At 39.8% G+C, this 18302-nt stretch overlaps 1 protein-coding gene across 3 annotated transcripts in view; it reads right to left on the bottom strand.

Moving 5' to 3' along the window:
* Positions 1-18302, bottom strand: part of kcnn1a (potassium intermediate/small conductance calcium-activated channel, subfamily N, member 1a) — a 67034-nt gene that overhangs the window by 11914 nt on the left and 36818 nt on the right. For all 3 annotated transcript variants that reach the window (XM_004542387.2, XM_076876397.1, XM_076876398.1), the window contains exons 3-6: positions 17611-17706; positions 14342-14760; positions 930-1071; positions 479-589 (exon numbers count right to left, since the gene is read on the bottom strand). In XM_004542387.2, the coding sequence (XP_004542444.2) occupies positions 479-589; positions 930-1071; positions 14342-14760; positions 17611-17706 (768 nt within the window). The remainder of the gene's footprint in view (positions 1-478; positions 590-929; positions 1072-14341; positions 14761-17610; positions 17707-18302) is intronic.

The raw sequence follows: 18302 nt of genomic DNA, 5'->3' as shown, positions 1-18302 counted from the left end.
TTAACAGGAAAAAACCTCTGACAGAATCAGGCTCAGGGAGTGGCAGCCATCTGCCACAACTTGTGGGGGGTGAGGGGAAAGAGAAAAGAGCAGAAAGAGGACGAAGGGAGAGAGAGTCAGGGTTTAATAGTTACAAACGATTAAAACCAATAGTCGGCAGAAAACACACATAGGTTTCTTCAGCATGTTGTTTTGCCCATGTCTGCATATTTAAATGCACTGATTTCCTGTCATGTGACTGGCTGGTTAGACGTTTGCATTAACAAGCAGTTGAAGAGGTGTACCCAATAAAGTGGCTGGTAAGTGTATTGTTTATTCTACAATCCCAGTCAAATTAACAGACTGGAAGAAGCAAATTGTCACACATTTTTTGAGCTGAGAATGCTCGAAAGAGTTATAAACCAAAACATTCTCATCACTGTTACAAACACAAAATGCATATTATAAGAGTTTACTATTACAGTTTACTGTGACTCACTCGTTTGCAGAGTTGTGTGTCCATCATGAAGTTGTGGACATGCTTCTCAGCCTTGGTTAGCTCCAGCTTCCTGGCTACCACTGCAACTACCAACGCAGTGCAACCAGCTCCCTGTTGCACAAAAACAGCAACTGTTCTTTCTTATATGGACACTACATTGTGTTTGGCTGGTGTTACATAGATCTCCATATATACATAGTACATTTCAGGTTCTTTCAAATAAATGACCAGTGTGTGAGCTCTACAGAAGAAGAATTAAATACATGTTCTGGTAGGTTAAAAACAAACAAACAGAGGAAGCGAGAAACAAATATATGTTGAGGAATCAAGTTGAAATCTGACGATCAGGTTGCATGATAATACTTTGAGCTTGAGGTTTCGTTCTATCTGATCATAGTTGTCTTGTGTGTTCTGTTATACATTTATGTAACTGAAGACATGATGAACCTACCATGATCCCTGTAAGCAGACACACGCCTTTCCCACAGTAGGTGTGTGGTACCATGTCTCCGTAGCCAATGGAGAGGAAGGTAATCGAGATGAGCCACATGGCTCCCAGGAAGTTACTGGTCACTTCCTGTTTGTCATGATACCTAAGGCAATGGAGATATGCAGAAGTCAGGAAAGCTGGAACTCAGTTTCGTGAATGTGAACATGCTGAAGAATGACATGGTGCTGTGTGAACCAAACGGGTTGTGAGCGGAGGTGGTGGAGGTGGTGAGGATCGAGGAGTAGGAAGAAATCATGTTGGAAGGTGAGACACCTGTTTTATAAAGCCAGTTCTAAAAAAAAATGCAGCAGATTTTAGTGAGAAACAACAAAGAAAAGGTCTACTCAGTACATGTGCAAAAAACAGTAGAATTCCTTTCTGTTTTCCTTCATCTTTAAGACAGTTTTTAATGCAGAGCCATATTTTTAATGGGAAGGACGCTCAGAATAATGCGAAGGCAGGGGGAAAAAATCACTTTCTAATAGAAATAACTGATTTGAAACTGAAACCATGATGTTCACCATCTGTCAGTTTGAAAATGAGGCACTTGATGAGATGAATGATGGGAAATTTAAAAAGAAAAAAAGAGTCTGAGGCCAAATGACATCATCTTGATTTAAAATGGAAAGAAATTATACTAAGTATAGTAAGCAAGTTTTAAATGACAAAGAGAGAGGCCATGTTGCTCAGCGTGACTGGATATAGTGCCATGGCTTTAAGTTATTTTCAGTATTGCACCAGAAGGTACATCAGTGCATCCAAAAATGCATACGCTTCTTCTTTAAATCAAACTAATAGTCGGATTATTGGTCAACGTTTAATAAAAATCTTCCTTCCTTCTCAGAGTTGCCCCGACAGAAGTTTTGGTAATGCAAATCATCAGTTCAAACTGACAGCCATGCTTGAAAATGTCGGACCAAAAGGCCCATAGTGCATACGTAAAGACACTTGTGTAACAAAAAACACAACGCACACAAAGCTGGATTGAGGATGACATTGCCATACCTTCCACAGCAAAGCAAAAGTCAATCACGGAGGCAAATCTGCCTCATTCACCCACCCTCATTCAACTCGCCTGATTATTCCCAATGGGCTGTCTAGGAGGAGATCAGATAAGATTTAATTTTGAAGTCAAAATCAAATATTCATTAAGCACTTTCAGACAACATCACGCTAACATCCTTATGACAAGGCAATCTAGACTCTGAGTCTAATTTCTTGGGATTTGGTTAAGGATTTTGTAAAGGGAGTTCTAACTGGGCCAATCATGAATTTCCGATGAGTTTGAAATATCCAGCAGCGTCCAAGCCTATGAACTCAGAATGACCAGCACAATCATCTCTAATTAGCGCACAAGTACATATCAGAACAGCTGGGGTTCAGTCTATGAAGTTTTTCTCTACACCAGGAGGGAAAAAAAAAAGATTCACAGTTTCATAGAAAAACCGTTTCCTCTTTCTCCTCCAAGACAGTTCATTGTTACCAAACACCATAAATGAACTAATCATGCCTTCCACATTTCTTAAAACTCCCACTCTCAAGTTTTTCTATTCATGCTCAAAGTCCGGGGGAAAAATAGCTGAGCGTTTTTGTCCCACAGAATGTCAAAAAAGTGTGTGGTCTATGGGATTCAAGCTTTTTCAATAACATGCAGAGAAGCAGTCTGTACAATACCATGCAGGAATAAAAAACATGTCTGCATCTGCATGCTTCAAAGCCAGTATATTGAGAGCAGGGGAGCAACAGAAAAACCTAGGGTCCATTTAGAGATTAACACCACCTATGACAAATCCTGAAGTATTACCATGTGAAAGGGGACCGTTACGTCTTCTTGGTACTGTTCATTTGTAAACAGTGGGGTGAGGACTGGTTGAGTAACAAAGGAAGAAGCTCATTGAATTTGACACCCCTGTCTCTTTTACCTGCATCCCAACACTTCACCAGCTGCCCTTTGATAACTGCCATGGGGATAAACTTGATCAGCTGGCTAAATATTGTAATTGCAAGTGACTACAATGTTAGTGACTAGTATGTTAATTTCATTCATTTTGTCATCAAGGCATGCAGAGAATGAGTCACGTCTCGAAGGCAGGCAGGAATGTGCTGCACCTTTCAGCACAGTGAACAGTTTATTGCAGTACAATATGGCCGCCTCTGTTGTAAATATGACCTATAAATATGCTTGGCAACAATGCAAAGAGGCATTGTTGCTTTCTCTTTTATCGCCTGTTTTTCTGTTGGTGGACATTTCATTGCACATATTTCAGCTCTCTGAAAAAGAGCAGAAGACAGCAGTACTGGAGCAGAGACAGAGGCTGAAATGGGAGCAAATCAATAGCGTTTTAAGGCTCTCAATATACTGTGTCAAGTTTTGGAATAGCATGGAGAAGAGCTGGCACCACTTTCAACTTATTCCAGGACAGGACATATATAATGTCCAGAGCAGATAGTTGTAATCCCCCCTGGTTAAATTCTCCCTGACAGACACTAACAGCAAATGCATTATTCTTGGATCAATTACCCAAACGTTTTACAGATTACATTATTTATCCAGCATCAAATGCAACAACATCCATTTACATCCAAAAGAGCACCGAGGCCTTCGTTCTGCGAGACAGTGTGATGACCACAACACAAGACCGATAAGGCAACGTCTCAAGTCGCAGTGTTTTAACTAAGCTGACCAGCAACGAGATAAACAATTGCTTGTGAATGACTATATCGGCCTGTTCAAATCACCATCGGTGTAGTCTAATCAGCCTTTTCCCTCCCAACATGGCTATGCTCTCTGTTTATGTGCACGAATGGAATCACTTCATTTTTCAGCTGCTGTTGTCTGTAGATGTTTGACAGAGGCTGACAACACAGCCTCTCTATAAATAAAGTAGCAAGAATGGATCACATGTGAATGAGGCGCACTTAACCTTGCCAACATGCACACACACACATACACTCAGGTTTTCCTTTCGAACTGGATTCCTTCACATACGCGAAATATTTTAACAGATGTTTCCTTCAGAACAAGGGCGCTTTTTAAGGTATCACACACATAAAAGTTACTACTGTGCTTCGTGCGCCTAAAATGCACAAATGAATTAAAAAACACTTGCAAAACCTGATAGTACAACAATATTTAGATTTCAAACATGCTAGAGGAAGAACATCAACCTTGCCTCTGTTTCTTGCCTTCTTTAGTCAGCCGGCACAGCGAAGCAAAGAGCCAAGCACTTTGTTCACACTGAAAAGCTCGTGCTTTACATTCTGAAGTCATCACCTTCATATAGTAACACCACATCACCACTTTTGTCCAGATGTTCAATCGAGGCAAAATAAATGGGAAAAAAAAAAGTCAGAATGCCAAAAATTTAATCTGAACACTGCTGTGATGACTTTTAAACAAATACATCGGGATGCTCCGCGGGGGGAGGGGTTTTAGTTGCAATAAACATGAGCAGATTAAACTCAAAGTAATGACAGCTTCTTTGAAAAACTGCAAACCTAGCAGTGTTTTTACAGCACAGCAATACACAAAAGTAAGCAAGCAAAGCAGCACAGCAAACTAAAAAACATCTGTACATTTGCTAATTGCTGAAATTGAAAGGGGACATATTGTATTTTTACATGCTTTATCATATTTATAGTGTTAGAAAAATGGATCACATTACAAATTTAACATGGCTGAATTTTTTTTTAAATTGCCATGTACGAGACAAAAGCTCAGGCTTTTGAATCGTTGGGATTTCTTGTACCTTTAGGCTCAGTTTACCAAGAGCTCTTCTGCTCTTAGTTCTTTATGAACTAAAAGTACAAGTCAGAGAGAGAGAAAGGAGGTGTATGGTCATCTCAGTTGAGCAGCTCTGGCTGTGAGCACAGTATTCCCACCCACTTGGTGTTCAAACACTCAACCAGAAGGGAGGATGGCCTTTGGATAATGTTCTTCTGAAGGAGAGGAGCTAAAACTGCTTCTTTCAGACAGAGGGCTGAACCGAGTCCCAGTGTAAGCTATATATGGATTATTTTGAACTGATTTATGCAAAGCTACTCAAGCAGAGTCCAAGAATTAAAATATGGAGTTGGGTATGATAATATCGGAATAATAAGTCCACTTTAAATATGGTGCGAGTTTTCACAGTTCAAAGCAATACAGTACAGAGTTTTTAAAATCCCAGATTCTTCCTGTGGCACCAACGTGAGATTGATTTGTGATTTTTGAAACTTTACAAGACCAGATTTTCAGTTTTCTCTAATGGCACGATTAGGTAAAATTTAGTTATGGATTAAATGTGTGAAAGAATTAATTATGGGTAATTAACAAATGTTAGCATGCTATCAATCTAATGTGATGAACATGGAACACGTTTTAGTTAAAAATATGTAAAACTTAAAAATTCTGAAGGTTTTATTATTATGCAGTTTAGACTCAACCCACTGTAAAGTTTATGCCCTAAATTAACTGTATTGGTAATTACCAAAATTGTTTTTATGTTTCAGTAATGGTTAATCCACCAGTATGCACAAGCTCTTTAACTGAAATATTTTAATGTTGGTGTTATTGTTGTTAACCTAGATTTTCAAATGTACTGGTTAAAAAAATAAAAATAAAAAATAGTTGTTAAGATGCCAAATTACAGTGATCTACTTGGATTCCTGAACAGAAATTTTTATTTGATTTGATTAATTCCTTCTTAAAGAATTTCAGTGTAACAGCTCAAATTTATAGAAATATTAATTCATTAAAGTTTGTTATTTGCCTAATGAATAATAATATTTTTCAATGTGAAACAATTTTTTGAAAGTTTCTAAATCTTTATTTGTGTTTTCTTGTTTTTATGGCCTGTGGTCATATACACACATTATATACATCTCCCTCTCACCACCTGGTGGGTGATGTTTGCGGTCCTCAAGCTTGGGTCCTCAGGTCTGGGAGTTTGAGGGTCCTATGCAGTATCTTAGCTGTTACTAGGTCGGTACTCTTCTGAACAGAGACATCTGGTGCGCTTGGAATCTGTGTCCATATGTGGGGCATCCAGGTGGTTCTCAGGTTGCTCTGCCTGGTCTTGGAGTCCTGGTGATGCTTTGACCCATTGGTGTTATTTCCAAAGCTACTATGAAGTGTGCTCATGTATTGACTATACATTTTGCCTGCTGCAGTATCTGAGAGGAGCTTCCATGTTGTGGAGAGGCAGGTGATTACCTGGACGGCAACAGTGTTGTACCCTTGTAGGGCTCCTTCATGCATATCACCTCTTACACTGGGGTGGCTGTGTACATGTATTTTATAATATCCATGTTTAAACAGCTTAGGAACAAAATAGATTTCCAAGTTCTCTAACTGCTTTCTGTGTAATGTGTACAATGAAGAAAGCTTTTATATGAAAGTATATGTCATGCAATTCAAACATGAAATGAAATTATGCAGACGAATCTGCAGCAATCTTCACCTCTTGGCTTTGTGCCCAAATCCAACTTAGTCAAATGAATTCTTAAACACACTTGAGCAGTCAAGGGGCTCAATGTCACAGTGACCTGTCATCAGGAAATCAAACACAGAGGAGTGGCGGTCTCACAAGATCTGATGTAATTGTGCTTCGGTCAATTAGCACGAAATATAAACCACATGGAGGTTCGCCATGTTGCAGAAACTGGATATTAGCTTTAAATTAAGTACCTGTTAGATTTCCTCTATATATATATTGCAGGGAAGAAAATGAATTTTAAAGTGCCAGTGCAAAAATGCACACACTTTAAAGAAGAATTAACCTAAATCTACTGCACTACTGTCAACCAACTAAAATGTTTTATTTTTAACTGAAAGCTCTTTGGATTTGCTGACTCAAGGTTTTATCCCCCCCTCAACGAGGCTTTCTCTGGGCCTCTGCTTCCAGAAATGCTCAGAGTGTGTTAGCACATCTGCATTTTTAAATTTATTTTTACAGGGTCAGTGAGAAAACTTTCAAACAGTATGCTGTAACTGCAGAGATTTTCTGCAAGTCACTCAATTATGAATAATGAAGTAAATAATGTCAGCTGGCCTAAGCCCTTTACAGTGTTGTGTGTGCGCCCTTGCAAACTTTCGTAATTAACCTGAGAACTACAGTCAGTCTTTCCTTTCATGAAGTCAGGTCTCTCTGTGCTATGCTGGGACTGTCCTCCCTAATCTACAGACAAGAAACTCCATTCGTGACACCCTTAATCTTAATGTTTCAGAGCTGGAGTGTGTGCTTACATCAAAGGTTATCAGATTGACAGTAATCCATCACAGATGTTTCACTGAATTAGGATAGAGACACCTCTAGAAAAGCTCCTCAGTAAGCTTCCAAGCCCAGTAACACACTTTACATTCTCAACTCCAACAATAGTTGTTTTGCTCAAGCTAAGAAGCACTTCAAAACAGTTTCCATGTAGAGCTGGGCGATATGAGATTTTTTCATATCACGATATGTTTTTTTCATTTCAGGCGATAACGATATCTATCACGATATAAGCCAAATAACTATATTTGTAAGATTTAAATGTGCCGTTGCTCACAAGTAAAATGTGAAATAATCAGCAGCTTGTTTTTATTTAAATATTTATTTCCCATAATAAGTTCAACAGGGTAGATGTACTTAAGGAACATGAGACTTTTTCAGATAGATAAAGGCAAATATTGCAAACTACACAAAAGGCAGCCGCTAAAGCGTTTAAGTTTCAAAATAGAACAAACAAAACAGACTAAATTGTCAATTCCACTTAGAAACAAAATATTAATTCTAAAAATAAATCTTAGTTTGTTTTACAGAAGAACAGACAAAACTGACTAACTTTTGTCAATATCAAATAAACTGAGAACTAAAAGGAAATTCTCAATCTCTCCTTGTTGTATAGCTTAGCTTTTCAAACAGTTTTAACAGTTACTTTAGTCTGACAAAAGCCGAATGACGAATTAGCGCTTCCAGTCAGAGACTGAGGCTACGTCCACACGTACACGGGTATTTTTGAAAACTGAGATTTTCCGTTTTCGTTTTAAAAAATAATCCCGTCCACACATAAAGGCAGAAATGAAGGAAAACGCTGCTATGAACATGCCAAAGCAGCAGGTGGCGCTAGATTCCTAACCGTGCAGAAATGTTGGCCAATCAGATGTCTAGAAGCCTCGGTGGGAAAAAGTAAACAAAGCTGCGGCATAGAAGCAGAACCGAGTCGTATGTGTGGAGGGTAGAGCTGGGCGATATGAGATTTTTTCATATCACGATATGTTTTTTTCATTTCAGGCGATAACGATATCTATCACAATATAAGCCAAATAACTATATTTGTAAGATTTAAATGTGCCGTTGCTCACAAGTAAAATGTGAAATAATCAGCAGCTTGTTTTTATTTAAATATTTATTCCCCATAATAAGTCCAACAGGGTAGATGTACTTACGGAACATGAGACTTTTTCAGATAAATAAAGGCAAATATTGCAAACTACACAAAAGGCAGCCGCTAAAGCGTTTAAGTTTCAAAATAGAACAAACAAAACAGACTACTAAATTGTCAATTCCACTTAGAAACAAAATATTAATTCTAAAAATAAATCTTAGTTTGTTTTACAGAAGAACAGACAAAACTGACTAACTTTTGTCAATATCAAATAAACTGAGAACTAAAAGGAAATTCTCAATCTCTCCTTGTTGTATAGCTGAGCTTTTCAAACAGTTTTAACAGTTACTTTAGTCTGACAAAAGCCGAATGACGAATTAGCGCTTCCAGTCAGAGACTGAGGCTACGTCCACACGTACACGGGTATTTTTGAAAACTGAGATTTTCCGTTTTCGTTTTAAAAAATAATCCCGTCCACACATAAAGGCAGAAATGAAGGAAAACGCTGCTATGAACATGCCAAAGCAGCAGGTGGCGCTAGATTCCTAACCGTGCCGAAATGCTGGCCAATCAGAAGTCTAGAAGCCTCGGTGGGAAAAAGTAAACAAAGCTGGGGCATAGAAGCAGAACAGAGTCGTGTGTGGAGGGACAGTAACTGTGTGTATATGTAAGCATTTAAACACTGCAGAGAGTAGAATTAACAGTAACAGTATTGTAGAAATTCATTTCTACAATACTGTAACGGTAACAAGTCACGCGACGTGACGCTGCGGCTGTGATTGGTTCGGCTCCGCGCTACTTAATTTGGATTGGCTGACCTTTTTTTTTTTTTTTTTTTTTTTGAGGACAAGAGCGGCGAGGTCTATCGCAATAGCTTAATTTCTCTATCAAGTAAAAGTTATATCGCGATACATATCGTTATCGTTCTATCACCCAGCTCTAGTGGAGGGACAGTAACTGTGTGTATATGTAAGCATTTAAACACTGCAGAGAGTAGAATTAACAGTAACAGTATTGTAGAAATTCATTTCACCGAAACAATAACGTGGCGCACAGTGTGACGCATGCACCAGTTTATTGTATTTCCAGACTTGCTTTCGGCACAATTTACAGTGCACGCTACTCTGTTTTTTGTCAGACTTGAAATAGCCGAAATACCTTCAAACTACGGAACTTCTATGGCTCTTCCGTTCGACAATCTCTCCGGCGTTGGACCCATCATCTGTTTTCTCTTTGGTCACGCTCGGTTGATTTTTCTAGTCGGCACACTCATTTCCTCCATTACCAGCTGGCTGCTTCCCAAACAAACACACGTGCGGCTTGGCACTTGTGCTGTACGTAACAAGTCACGCGACGTGACGCTGCGGCTGTGATTGGTTCGGCTCTGCGCTACTTAGTTTGGATTGGCTGACCTTTTTTTTTTTTTTTTTTTTTTAAGAGGACAAGAGCGGTGAGGTCTATCGCGATAGCTTAATTTCTCTATCGAGTAAAAGTTATATCGCGATACATATCGTTATCGTTCTATCGCCCAGCTCTATTTCCATGTAAATGTTAAATTTTTTTTCCAAGAAGTAACTCATTCATCCTCTGATGCACACTCTGGGTATTAAACCATCATGGGACACGCAGAAACACCGAAACACTACCACTCCACCTCCACTGCCAACTCAGTACATCTAAACATTTTCTTTCATGTTTCAAATCTTCTCAGTACACTCAGCCTTCCACAATGTGTGGTTTACTTCTGCACACAACACAGAGACTGTCTTTAACATTACACTTTTAACTCTTTTAGGTGCACACAAAAAAACAGACCTACCAAATGATTGTGAAGTTTTCAAGTTTTCAAATCCTAATCATCAGGTCATTATTTTATTTTTGTCCCTTTTTTTGCAGCTGTAAAGAAACCTTTCAGTTTTGCTTATTAAACTACTTGTTTTACCACACGTGAGAACGACAGAGCAGAAGCCTCAGCAGTGAGTCTGTTCTTCCAGTGAGGCATTAATAGGAGGAGTCAGTGGAGCTGACGTTCCCCCAAATCAGACTTTTCCCTTTCTAAGAGTAGACTGAAACAAGCAGGAGGATCTCCTAGACAGGATAACAACTCCATGTGTAAACTGGTAGAAGCAAATCCACCGCTGCTTTGTCTTTCGGAAAATCATTTCTGAATGCATATGATCGCATCAAGACTGCAGAGAGAGACAGTAACTGATGAAAAACAGAGAACTAACTTAATTTTATGTTACTGCATGTCAGTCTTTTACCTGTCCCAGTGCTTATCACATATTATGCAAATTTACCTTGTGGGCTTACATGCGCTGATAGGCTACAATCAATACTAGGCCTGCAGAGCGAGCACGCTGTCACATCAAGTGAAACAATGAAGAATCTAACTGTCCCTGGTGAATATAGTAGTACATGCCACGTCGAATCAAAGAGGCTCCCTTACATTGCCCACATTGCAGCATCAGACTATAAATGTAAACCTACTGTAAGAAACTCAAAGGAACGGCAACATTTCGGTTTTGTATAAGTTTGGTTGAGCTCACAGCCTGGAAACTGTAAAGTTACAAAGCCTGCTTGAATATTTCATGTAAACATGTGGTTGGTGTGAGAAAGTTCAAGTTGCTCTGGTATGCATTTCTCCAGTTAAACATTCGGACAACCTGTCTTGGCTGGCGCTGTTTGTATCTTGAGCCTGATAATCTGGTGCTGTGCTGTAAGGGAAAGTCAGCTAAACTTTCTTGCCTTTTACGTAGCCTACAGGCCCTGAATGGAGTATGCGAGGTGAGAAATAGCAGCCTCGCATTGCCCCGAAATAGAGCGTTTTGTTTCAGATAACAAAGTTAGAACAGGAGTGGAAGAGAATTAGATAACAGCTAAAGAGAAAAAGGAGTGAGAAACCAGGGAGACAGGCAAGGCATGCATGCAAGTGTGTAACTGAGTTCGGGCTGGATTAGGCCTGCTTGTTATGGATAAGGAAAGGCAAAGGGACAAGGAATCAGTAGTGGGGAGAGATGAGGAGAAACTGCAAAGCATGCCACGTTAGATGGGTACAGTAGGAGATCTGCAAAGGATCAGTCAGCAGTAAGAGAGAGAGGGAGGGAGGTGTCTTTGGTAGTGAGGGAGAAGCCAAAAGAGCTTAGTTAAGGAGCTTAGTTGAGGTAGGTTAGCTCTGAGGATGGGCTGTAACAAGAAAGATGGGAAAGGGGGCCAGTGTTAAATCCATCTACTGTAACATTAGCATTTCTCCCATCTCCACCCTCTCTCAGTCCCTCTGGTTGTGTGTCTTTCATTCCCCCCATCTAGGCATTTTCCAGGTAGACTCCGTGTTCGTCCAATCTCACACCGTACTGCCCTTTGATTTACTTCGCAGCGTGGTCAATGTGACAGTGTTACGGCGCATTTAACAGATACAAGTCACATACAGCACTTTGGGAAACAAGCGCCTCTTCTTTTTTTCAACTTTGGTTTCACTTGAAATGATGGGATTGATAAGTAAACATGAAAACTCGCATGCTGTTTCAATGTTTACTAAAAGAAAGGAGGAAGGGGAATGACATTCGGCTCACGTGGGCAAACAAAAACGAGAGACGCCGCAGAAACCAAACTCTTGTTTTTAAAAGATGTCTCCGTTAACACATGTAGCAATGGAAAGCAATGCTCTCATTTACCCTCTAACTGCGTTATGCCACTCACGTATCTCTCACTCAGAATCTTGCTGTGCTAAAAGTAACACGCAGCCCAGACAAAAGTGCCCTCAGCTAAATACACGAAATGACTTGACATTCGTTCTCTTCTTGCACACTCGGGCCTTATTTTGATAACAGAGGACAAAGTGTCTTCATCTCTGCAGAACAATCTTTTGGGTAGAAGCAACAAAAGTCTGTGGAAAACTATAACACTGTTCAATTAGTTTTGTGAGGGGAGACACATAATGAGATGGTAATGTGTGAACACAAAGAACAGAAAGGCCTTTGGTCTTCGAAAATCTTTGGAGTTGCTGCTAAAAAGACATCTTTTTGCAGTATGGATCTATAACAATTGCATAAGGAGAGAGAGAGAGAAAAAATGAGATAAGACAAATTGCCCTCTGGCAGACTGGTGAAGGTGACTTGAAGGAGTTGCTCCATTTTTATACAAACTTCCTCCTCCAGCTCCTACCGGCCTAATGCACAACAGTTAGCAAAGAGACGCTTGCTTCAAAGTGCTGCTCACACTGTAGGTCTCTGCTGTCCTCCTACAGCCACTAAAAGGAATTGTGCCACTTTCATGCCAACTAGAGGGCCCTTCCTAATTCTCCGTTTGACCTACTGGGTTTGGAAAGGATCATCGGTCAATTTTGTTTCAGAGGAGCTGCCCCTTCTCCCCGCTACCACCACCCCGCTCCCCACCACCCTCCAACCCCACTCAGGGCAGCAGTGGCGCCAGCTCGATGAAAAAAATGATAAGTTGGGTTTTCCACGGCTAGAGAACGAGGACTCACATGGTATCCCTATGGAGCAGCATAGTGGGGAAATAGAAAGTACAACAAAACATTATACAAACACACGCACACGCATGCACACGCACACAACCTTCATGTGCATGCTAAAGTGCACCCATCCATAGTAACAGACGTAGACATACAGACACAAATCTACCCATCTGGACACATTATTCTGAGGCTAAATGATTAATAGCATGCCCTGCTCATGTGTTTGTGCATTTTTAAACCAAACCACACTCTAGAGATTCTGTGCCTCTCAACTCCTTATTCATTTAAGTTCAGAAATCCAAACTAAACCCATGTAGATTGTTTTTTTTCCTCTACTAGCATTTGACTTGAATGAAATGACTCCTTCCTTTTATGAGGTGCTAAAGACTGAATGATGGCAAAAATGTGACATATAGCCAATTATAATAGAGAGACTTTGTGCAACTTAACTTTATGGAGACGTCATCATGTGCAAATTTAATGTTGTGTTTTTTCAACCAATGCATGAAGCGCTTTCAGTGCTCAGGTAGAGTAGAAAAGCGCTATGTAGGAACCAGTCTATTTATCATTGGGTTGAGGTTATCTCATGCCTGTGACACCTCACTGGCCTCCCTCTGTGCTCCAGAGGAGCTGGTGTGAAAGTTTTTGAGTTTTAAATCCACCAGCCATGAAGATCCCAAGGTAAGGGCGTGTAAAGGGGGGTGGTTAGTGACAGGTTAACATGTGGGTAGTTAGGGGGCAGGGGTACGGGAGGGGGAGGGGAGGTACTTAATAAAAGCAGGCAAGATGAGCTGCAGTAATAAAAGAAAGACCTTCCTCTGACGGGATGTTTAGCTTTTGTGGTGTAGCACGTGTAGACTAAAATATTGGGTTTGACAAGAACTGCTGCTATAGATTTTCCCACTCTCCAGCCATGCAACTCGAGTCCCCCTTCCACACCATCTATGCAAAAATGAATTTAAAAACATCAAAGCTGGCATTAATGTCTCATTTCCCTATGCAAATGCACAAACGAGAAAGAAAAAGAGAGCCTCTCATTTCTCCCTGCCTCTTTCATTTTCAGCGAGAATCATTGGTGCCCCCTTGAGACGAAGCCCGTTGCGCAGTTTTGGTGAGAAAAACGGGTTAGAGGATCCTGGGGGCTGCTCTGCATTATCAAAACAAACCATTCAGCAAACAAACAATTAAACACTCATGAATTATGGACAAGCCATCTAAAATAGCAATAAAAACAAGGAGTGGGAAGTCGTGGAGCAAGTGCTGAGCTAATGAAACGTGTGCAAGGGTGTTTTTAAACGGCCGGGCAGTGGTGTAGTATGTGGGCGTATTAGCGTATGCCTTCCTGCACACGTGTACGACATCGATATGTAACCTATTCTGATGATTCCACATATTTCAGGGAAAGGACAGAGAGCACGGAAACGCGTGGGAACAAAAGCGATAAGTGAAGGAAGAGAAGACGTCTAATAATCCACAAAGTGCAATTGTGCATCAGCCATTTTGGTTTGTGCCCAGCAACAACATCCATTATTCACAGCCCTGTATTTACCTCTCACAGACACGCACAGTCCATGCAGCAATGATCCAGGAGGATATACTGAACACCAGCAGAACAGTTCCTGGACAGATGGTCATGAGGGTCTTCATGACAAAGCGTGTGTTGAAGTTAATCTTGTTGAGGGCGCCAATGCTGCGGGACGAAGCGTCCGTGAACAGCTTGCTGTGGAGTAACATGACTCTGCCAATCAGGTAGAGTCTCAGGAACATGGGGATGGAGAGGATGATGTCCACATCCGCGTCGGCCACCGACGGCGTGTAGGTAAAAGCCAGCCGCGCTGTCCATGTGAAGACATACTGGCCCGGGATGGGGTGAATGGCACACACCAGTAGTTCCAGCACGATGAAGAAGATTCGCTCATACGTCATGGCTATCCTCCAATCATCCGCACCATTGTCGACCATAAACAGCTGAAGGAAAAGACAGACTGAGGTCAGTTTGGATAAAGTTAGAATTTCCTTCCACACTCAACTTCTTTTCCTTCTACACATCTTTAATACATTTTCAACCACATGGACCTTTGAATGAGGCCTCATAGTATTGGTGTGTTTGTAGATGATCCATAAGACATGGATGCTGCTCATGATGGCCAATACTTGATCTACAAATATCAGCCATAGCATTAAAAACACCTGCCAAAACTTGTGTAGATCAAAAATGTCAGTATACTGGGATGGTGGGAGATGGTGATGGTGAGTTCCTCTGGGCTTGTCTATGAGAAATCCAACATTTCTCAAGCAGAAGATCATCATTGTTATTCTTCTTTCTTTCTTCTTTTTTTTAATTTGGCTGATCTTTGTAAATCAAGCTAGCAGACAAGAGTAGCATAGGTGTCTTATGTTTTGATTTATAAACAACACACCTCTAAGACTCAAATAAGCTAAGGGCAAATACATAATAAATATACGGAGCATGAGATGTATGGCAGTAGTTCTAGTTATCCCAGGAAAACTTTACAGAAACTCAAATACAATAAAACAGAAAACAACTGTATAGATTCATCAAGACTACTGTTTGCAAATAAATAATACAGTGTTTCTGGACAACAACTTAAGAGTCATTTAAGAGTGATTTTTTTCCACCCCACTGGAAAACCTAAATTGTGCAATAAACCTTTAAGCATAATTTTTACAAAAGTTGTGAGAAAGTTTAATAAACACAACATTTTCAAGAAAAAAAACACAATTGAAATCGGTCAATTGTTTTGTGGTTTGAGGTTTAAAGGGTTAACGGCTTTAATTTAAGATAGGTTTTTCTCTACAGTGGCAACAAAACATGCAGCCTAATACTGCTGCAGAGGTTCCTGTGAATATGCTGCACATGTAGGTTACTCTTCTTTGCTTCTGGCCAGGTCCTTACTGTTTTGGGTCATTTTCTTTCTTTAGAAAGACAAAGTAGTCCATCTCCCATTGTTACCTGTTGCCCTTTTTTCTCCACCATCCTCTTAGCAATATAAAATACTAATTGTCGCACTCAGGATAGCATTAATGATGCATCAGAGTTTACAGTGACATAGTTTTCCTACACTGCCTTTGTACAGACAGCGGGGTTTGTAGGAAATGTCAATATTTAGTGATGTCAGTTTTGTTTGTGTAAACTATTTAGTAACAATTTATAATCACAATCATTAATAGAGCAAAAACTAATCATTTTATTTATGGAATTTTATTGATTTGAATCAAAACAGACAATTGCAAACACTTAATACTGACTATTCCACCTATAAACATCTATAAAAATGTCATTTTATCAAATGTTTACAATACTTACTTAACTGGCTGTAGTTTAAAGCTTAAATTGGAGATTGCTGTGGTCCTGTTTCTCTCCTGTTTAGTTTTGTTTCCACTTGTCTACATTTTCTGTGAATGATTTTGGAGTGAGACCTCTCACGATTTCTACATGCGTATCACAGGACCAACACTACGAGACATCCTGTATGAATCTGAGCCATCAGAGGCTCTGACAACAGCAATATTTCACACCCTGAGACTGAGGCTCAGTGAAAGGTAATAATAAAAATTAAATGAAAAACTTTATCACAAAATCACAATGACTCTTTGCAGTCACTAACTAATATAAGATATTTCATAAACAGTATGAAATAAGTATTGTCTCTTATCAGTTATACACCACATGTACAGTACTCATTACTTTACATTTTGCTACAAACATAGGTGCAGCGATTTATTAAAATGTGTGCAAATGTACATGGAAATACAGCACACAGTTTGTACACTTCCAACAAGCTTTAAAGTCAATATTTGGTATCAACACCTTTATTCTTCATCACAGCCTAAACTCTCTCAGGCAGCTTTCTTTTAATTTCTTGAAGTAGTCTCCGGGAATAGTTCTCTAGGCTTCTTGAAAGACATTCAAAGCCCATCTTTGGAGGTTTCTGCCTTTTGTTCCGTTCCCTGTGAAAATGATCCCACACTGCTTCAATAATGTTAAGGCCCGGGCTCAGGGGAGGCCAATCCATGACTGATAGTGTTAAACTGTGTGCTTTTCTATTCAGGTTTATTTTTTACAGCACTGGCAGTGTTTGAGGTCACTGTCATGCTGAAAAATTAGCTGTTGTCAATCAAATGCTTCCAGATGGACTGGTGACTCAAAGTCTGACTGTACATTGTACAAACCATGACAGAGCCTCCACCTTGTTTTACAGTTAGCTGTAGACACTCACATTATACCTCTCTCCTGATTTCCCACATACATAATGATGGAAATTTAACCAGTTCAGATTTGGCTTTTTCTTTTTTCTTAAGGTCATAGTTTTCAGGTACTTTTAATGTATGCACAACATGTTGAAAGTTAACATCTCACTGGGAATCACTTAGTTGGTGCCAAAATACACTGTCAAACTGTATCTTTGGGGCAGGCTTACAAAAGAAATAAAAAAAAACTTCAGGTCAGCTACAAAGACAAAAAATTACAAGAAAGTCCAGCTCCTTAGAAGCAAAATTACACGGGTTGGGGGGGTAAAGTGGTTACAATCAAGCACTTTTTACAGTTCAACATTTTTTTAAGCTTCAAAAGTTTATCTTTGGGTGGGTGCTTTAAGGTTACACTGAGCTGTCTGCTTCAATTTCAGTTAAAGAGAAAAAAAGACTAAGTGATTTGTATTTAGCGTAGTTTTGCCAGTAGAAATTGAATTCCCAACGGACTTTTTAAAATCAGGTTTTATAATATTTAACTTCTGCCACACTGATCTCAAAAGGTAAATGAATAAACAAAGGTTACTTTTTCTGCAGTGCACTCACCTGGATTTCCCGGGCATGGTACATTATTATAAGACCAAGCAATATAACAGTGGAAAGGCTGATAAGGCATTTCAGTGCAAATGAGTATGAAGATTCCTAGGGTGAGAAACAAAAAGGACATGAGAGACAAAATTAGAAATAGCCACCAAAATTAAAACCATTCTCTTAATATGTGCAAACATCATAGAGTATCATATATAGGAGTACAACATTACAGTCAAAGAGTGTTCACCATTACACAACTCATATTTTCTAGGTTTAATAATAAGATATATACATGTCATTTTAACCTCTATGGTATAGCTATATGTATACAGATAACACTACACAACTGCATCTATACATAGCACCCTCAAACACACACTAACACATATACACACACACGCTACTTATTAGCTGAAGCTCAACAAGAGCCCACATAATGGGGTTTCACGAACAGCGCAGTCAGGATGTTGCTAAACAATACAGCTGCAGGTGGAGGTGTAGCCTGATATTATCTATGGACACCATTTCCCACCATCTAAACTACCAATTAATCAAAGCCCAGCACTAACAGGGGGACTTTTCACTTAATGGTAGGTGCAGAAAAGGCAAGGATGGTATTAGCAGGGGGCCAGCACAATGAGCACTGCTGATGATAAATAGGCCGGCTGGATGCTCACGCAGGAAAGCTCTTTGTATGTGTGTACGCG

This window comes from Maylandia zebra, linkage group LG18 (assembly GCF_041146795.1).
Source record: "Maylandia zebra isolate NMK-2024a linkage group LG18, Mzebra_GT3a, whole genome shotgun sequence".
In the NCBI taxonomy this organism is placed as follows: Eukaryota; Metazoa; Chordata; class Actinopteri; order Cichliformes; family Cichlidae; genus Maylandia; species Maylandia zebra.
Note: the sequence above shows the minus strand (reverse complement) of the source record. Positions and strands in the feature narration are given on the sequence as shown.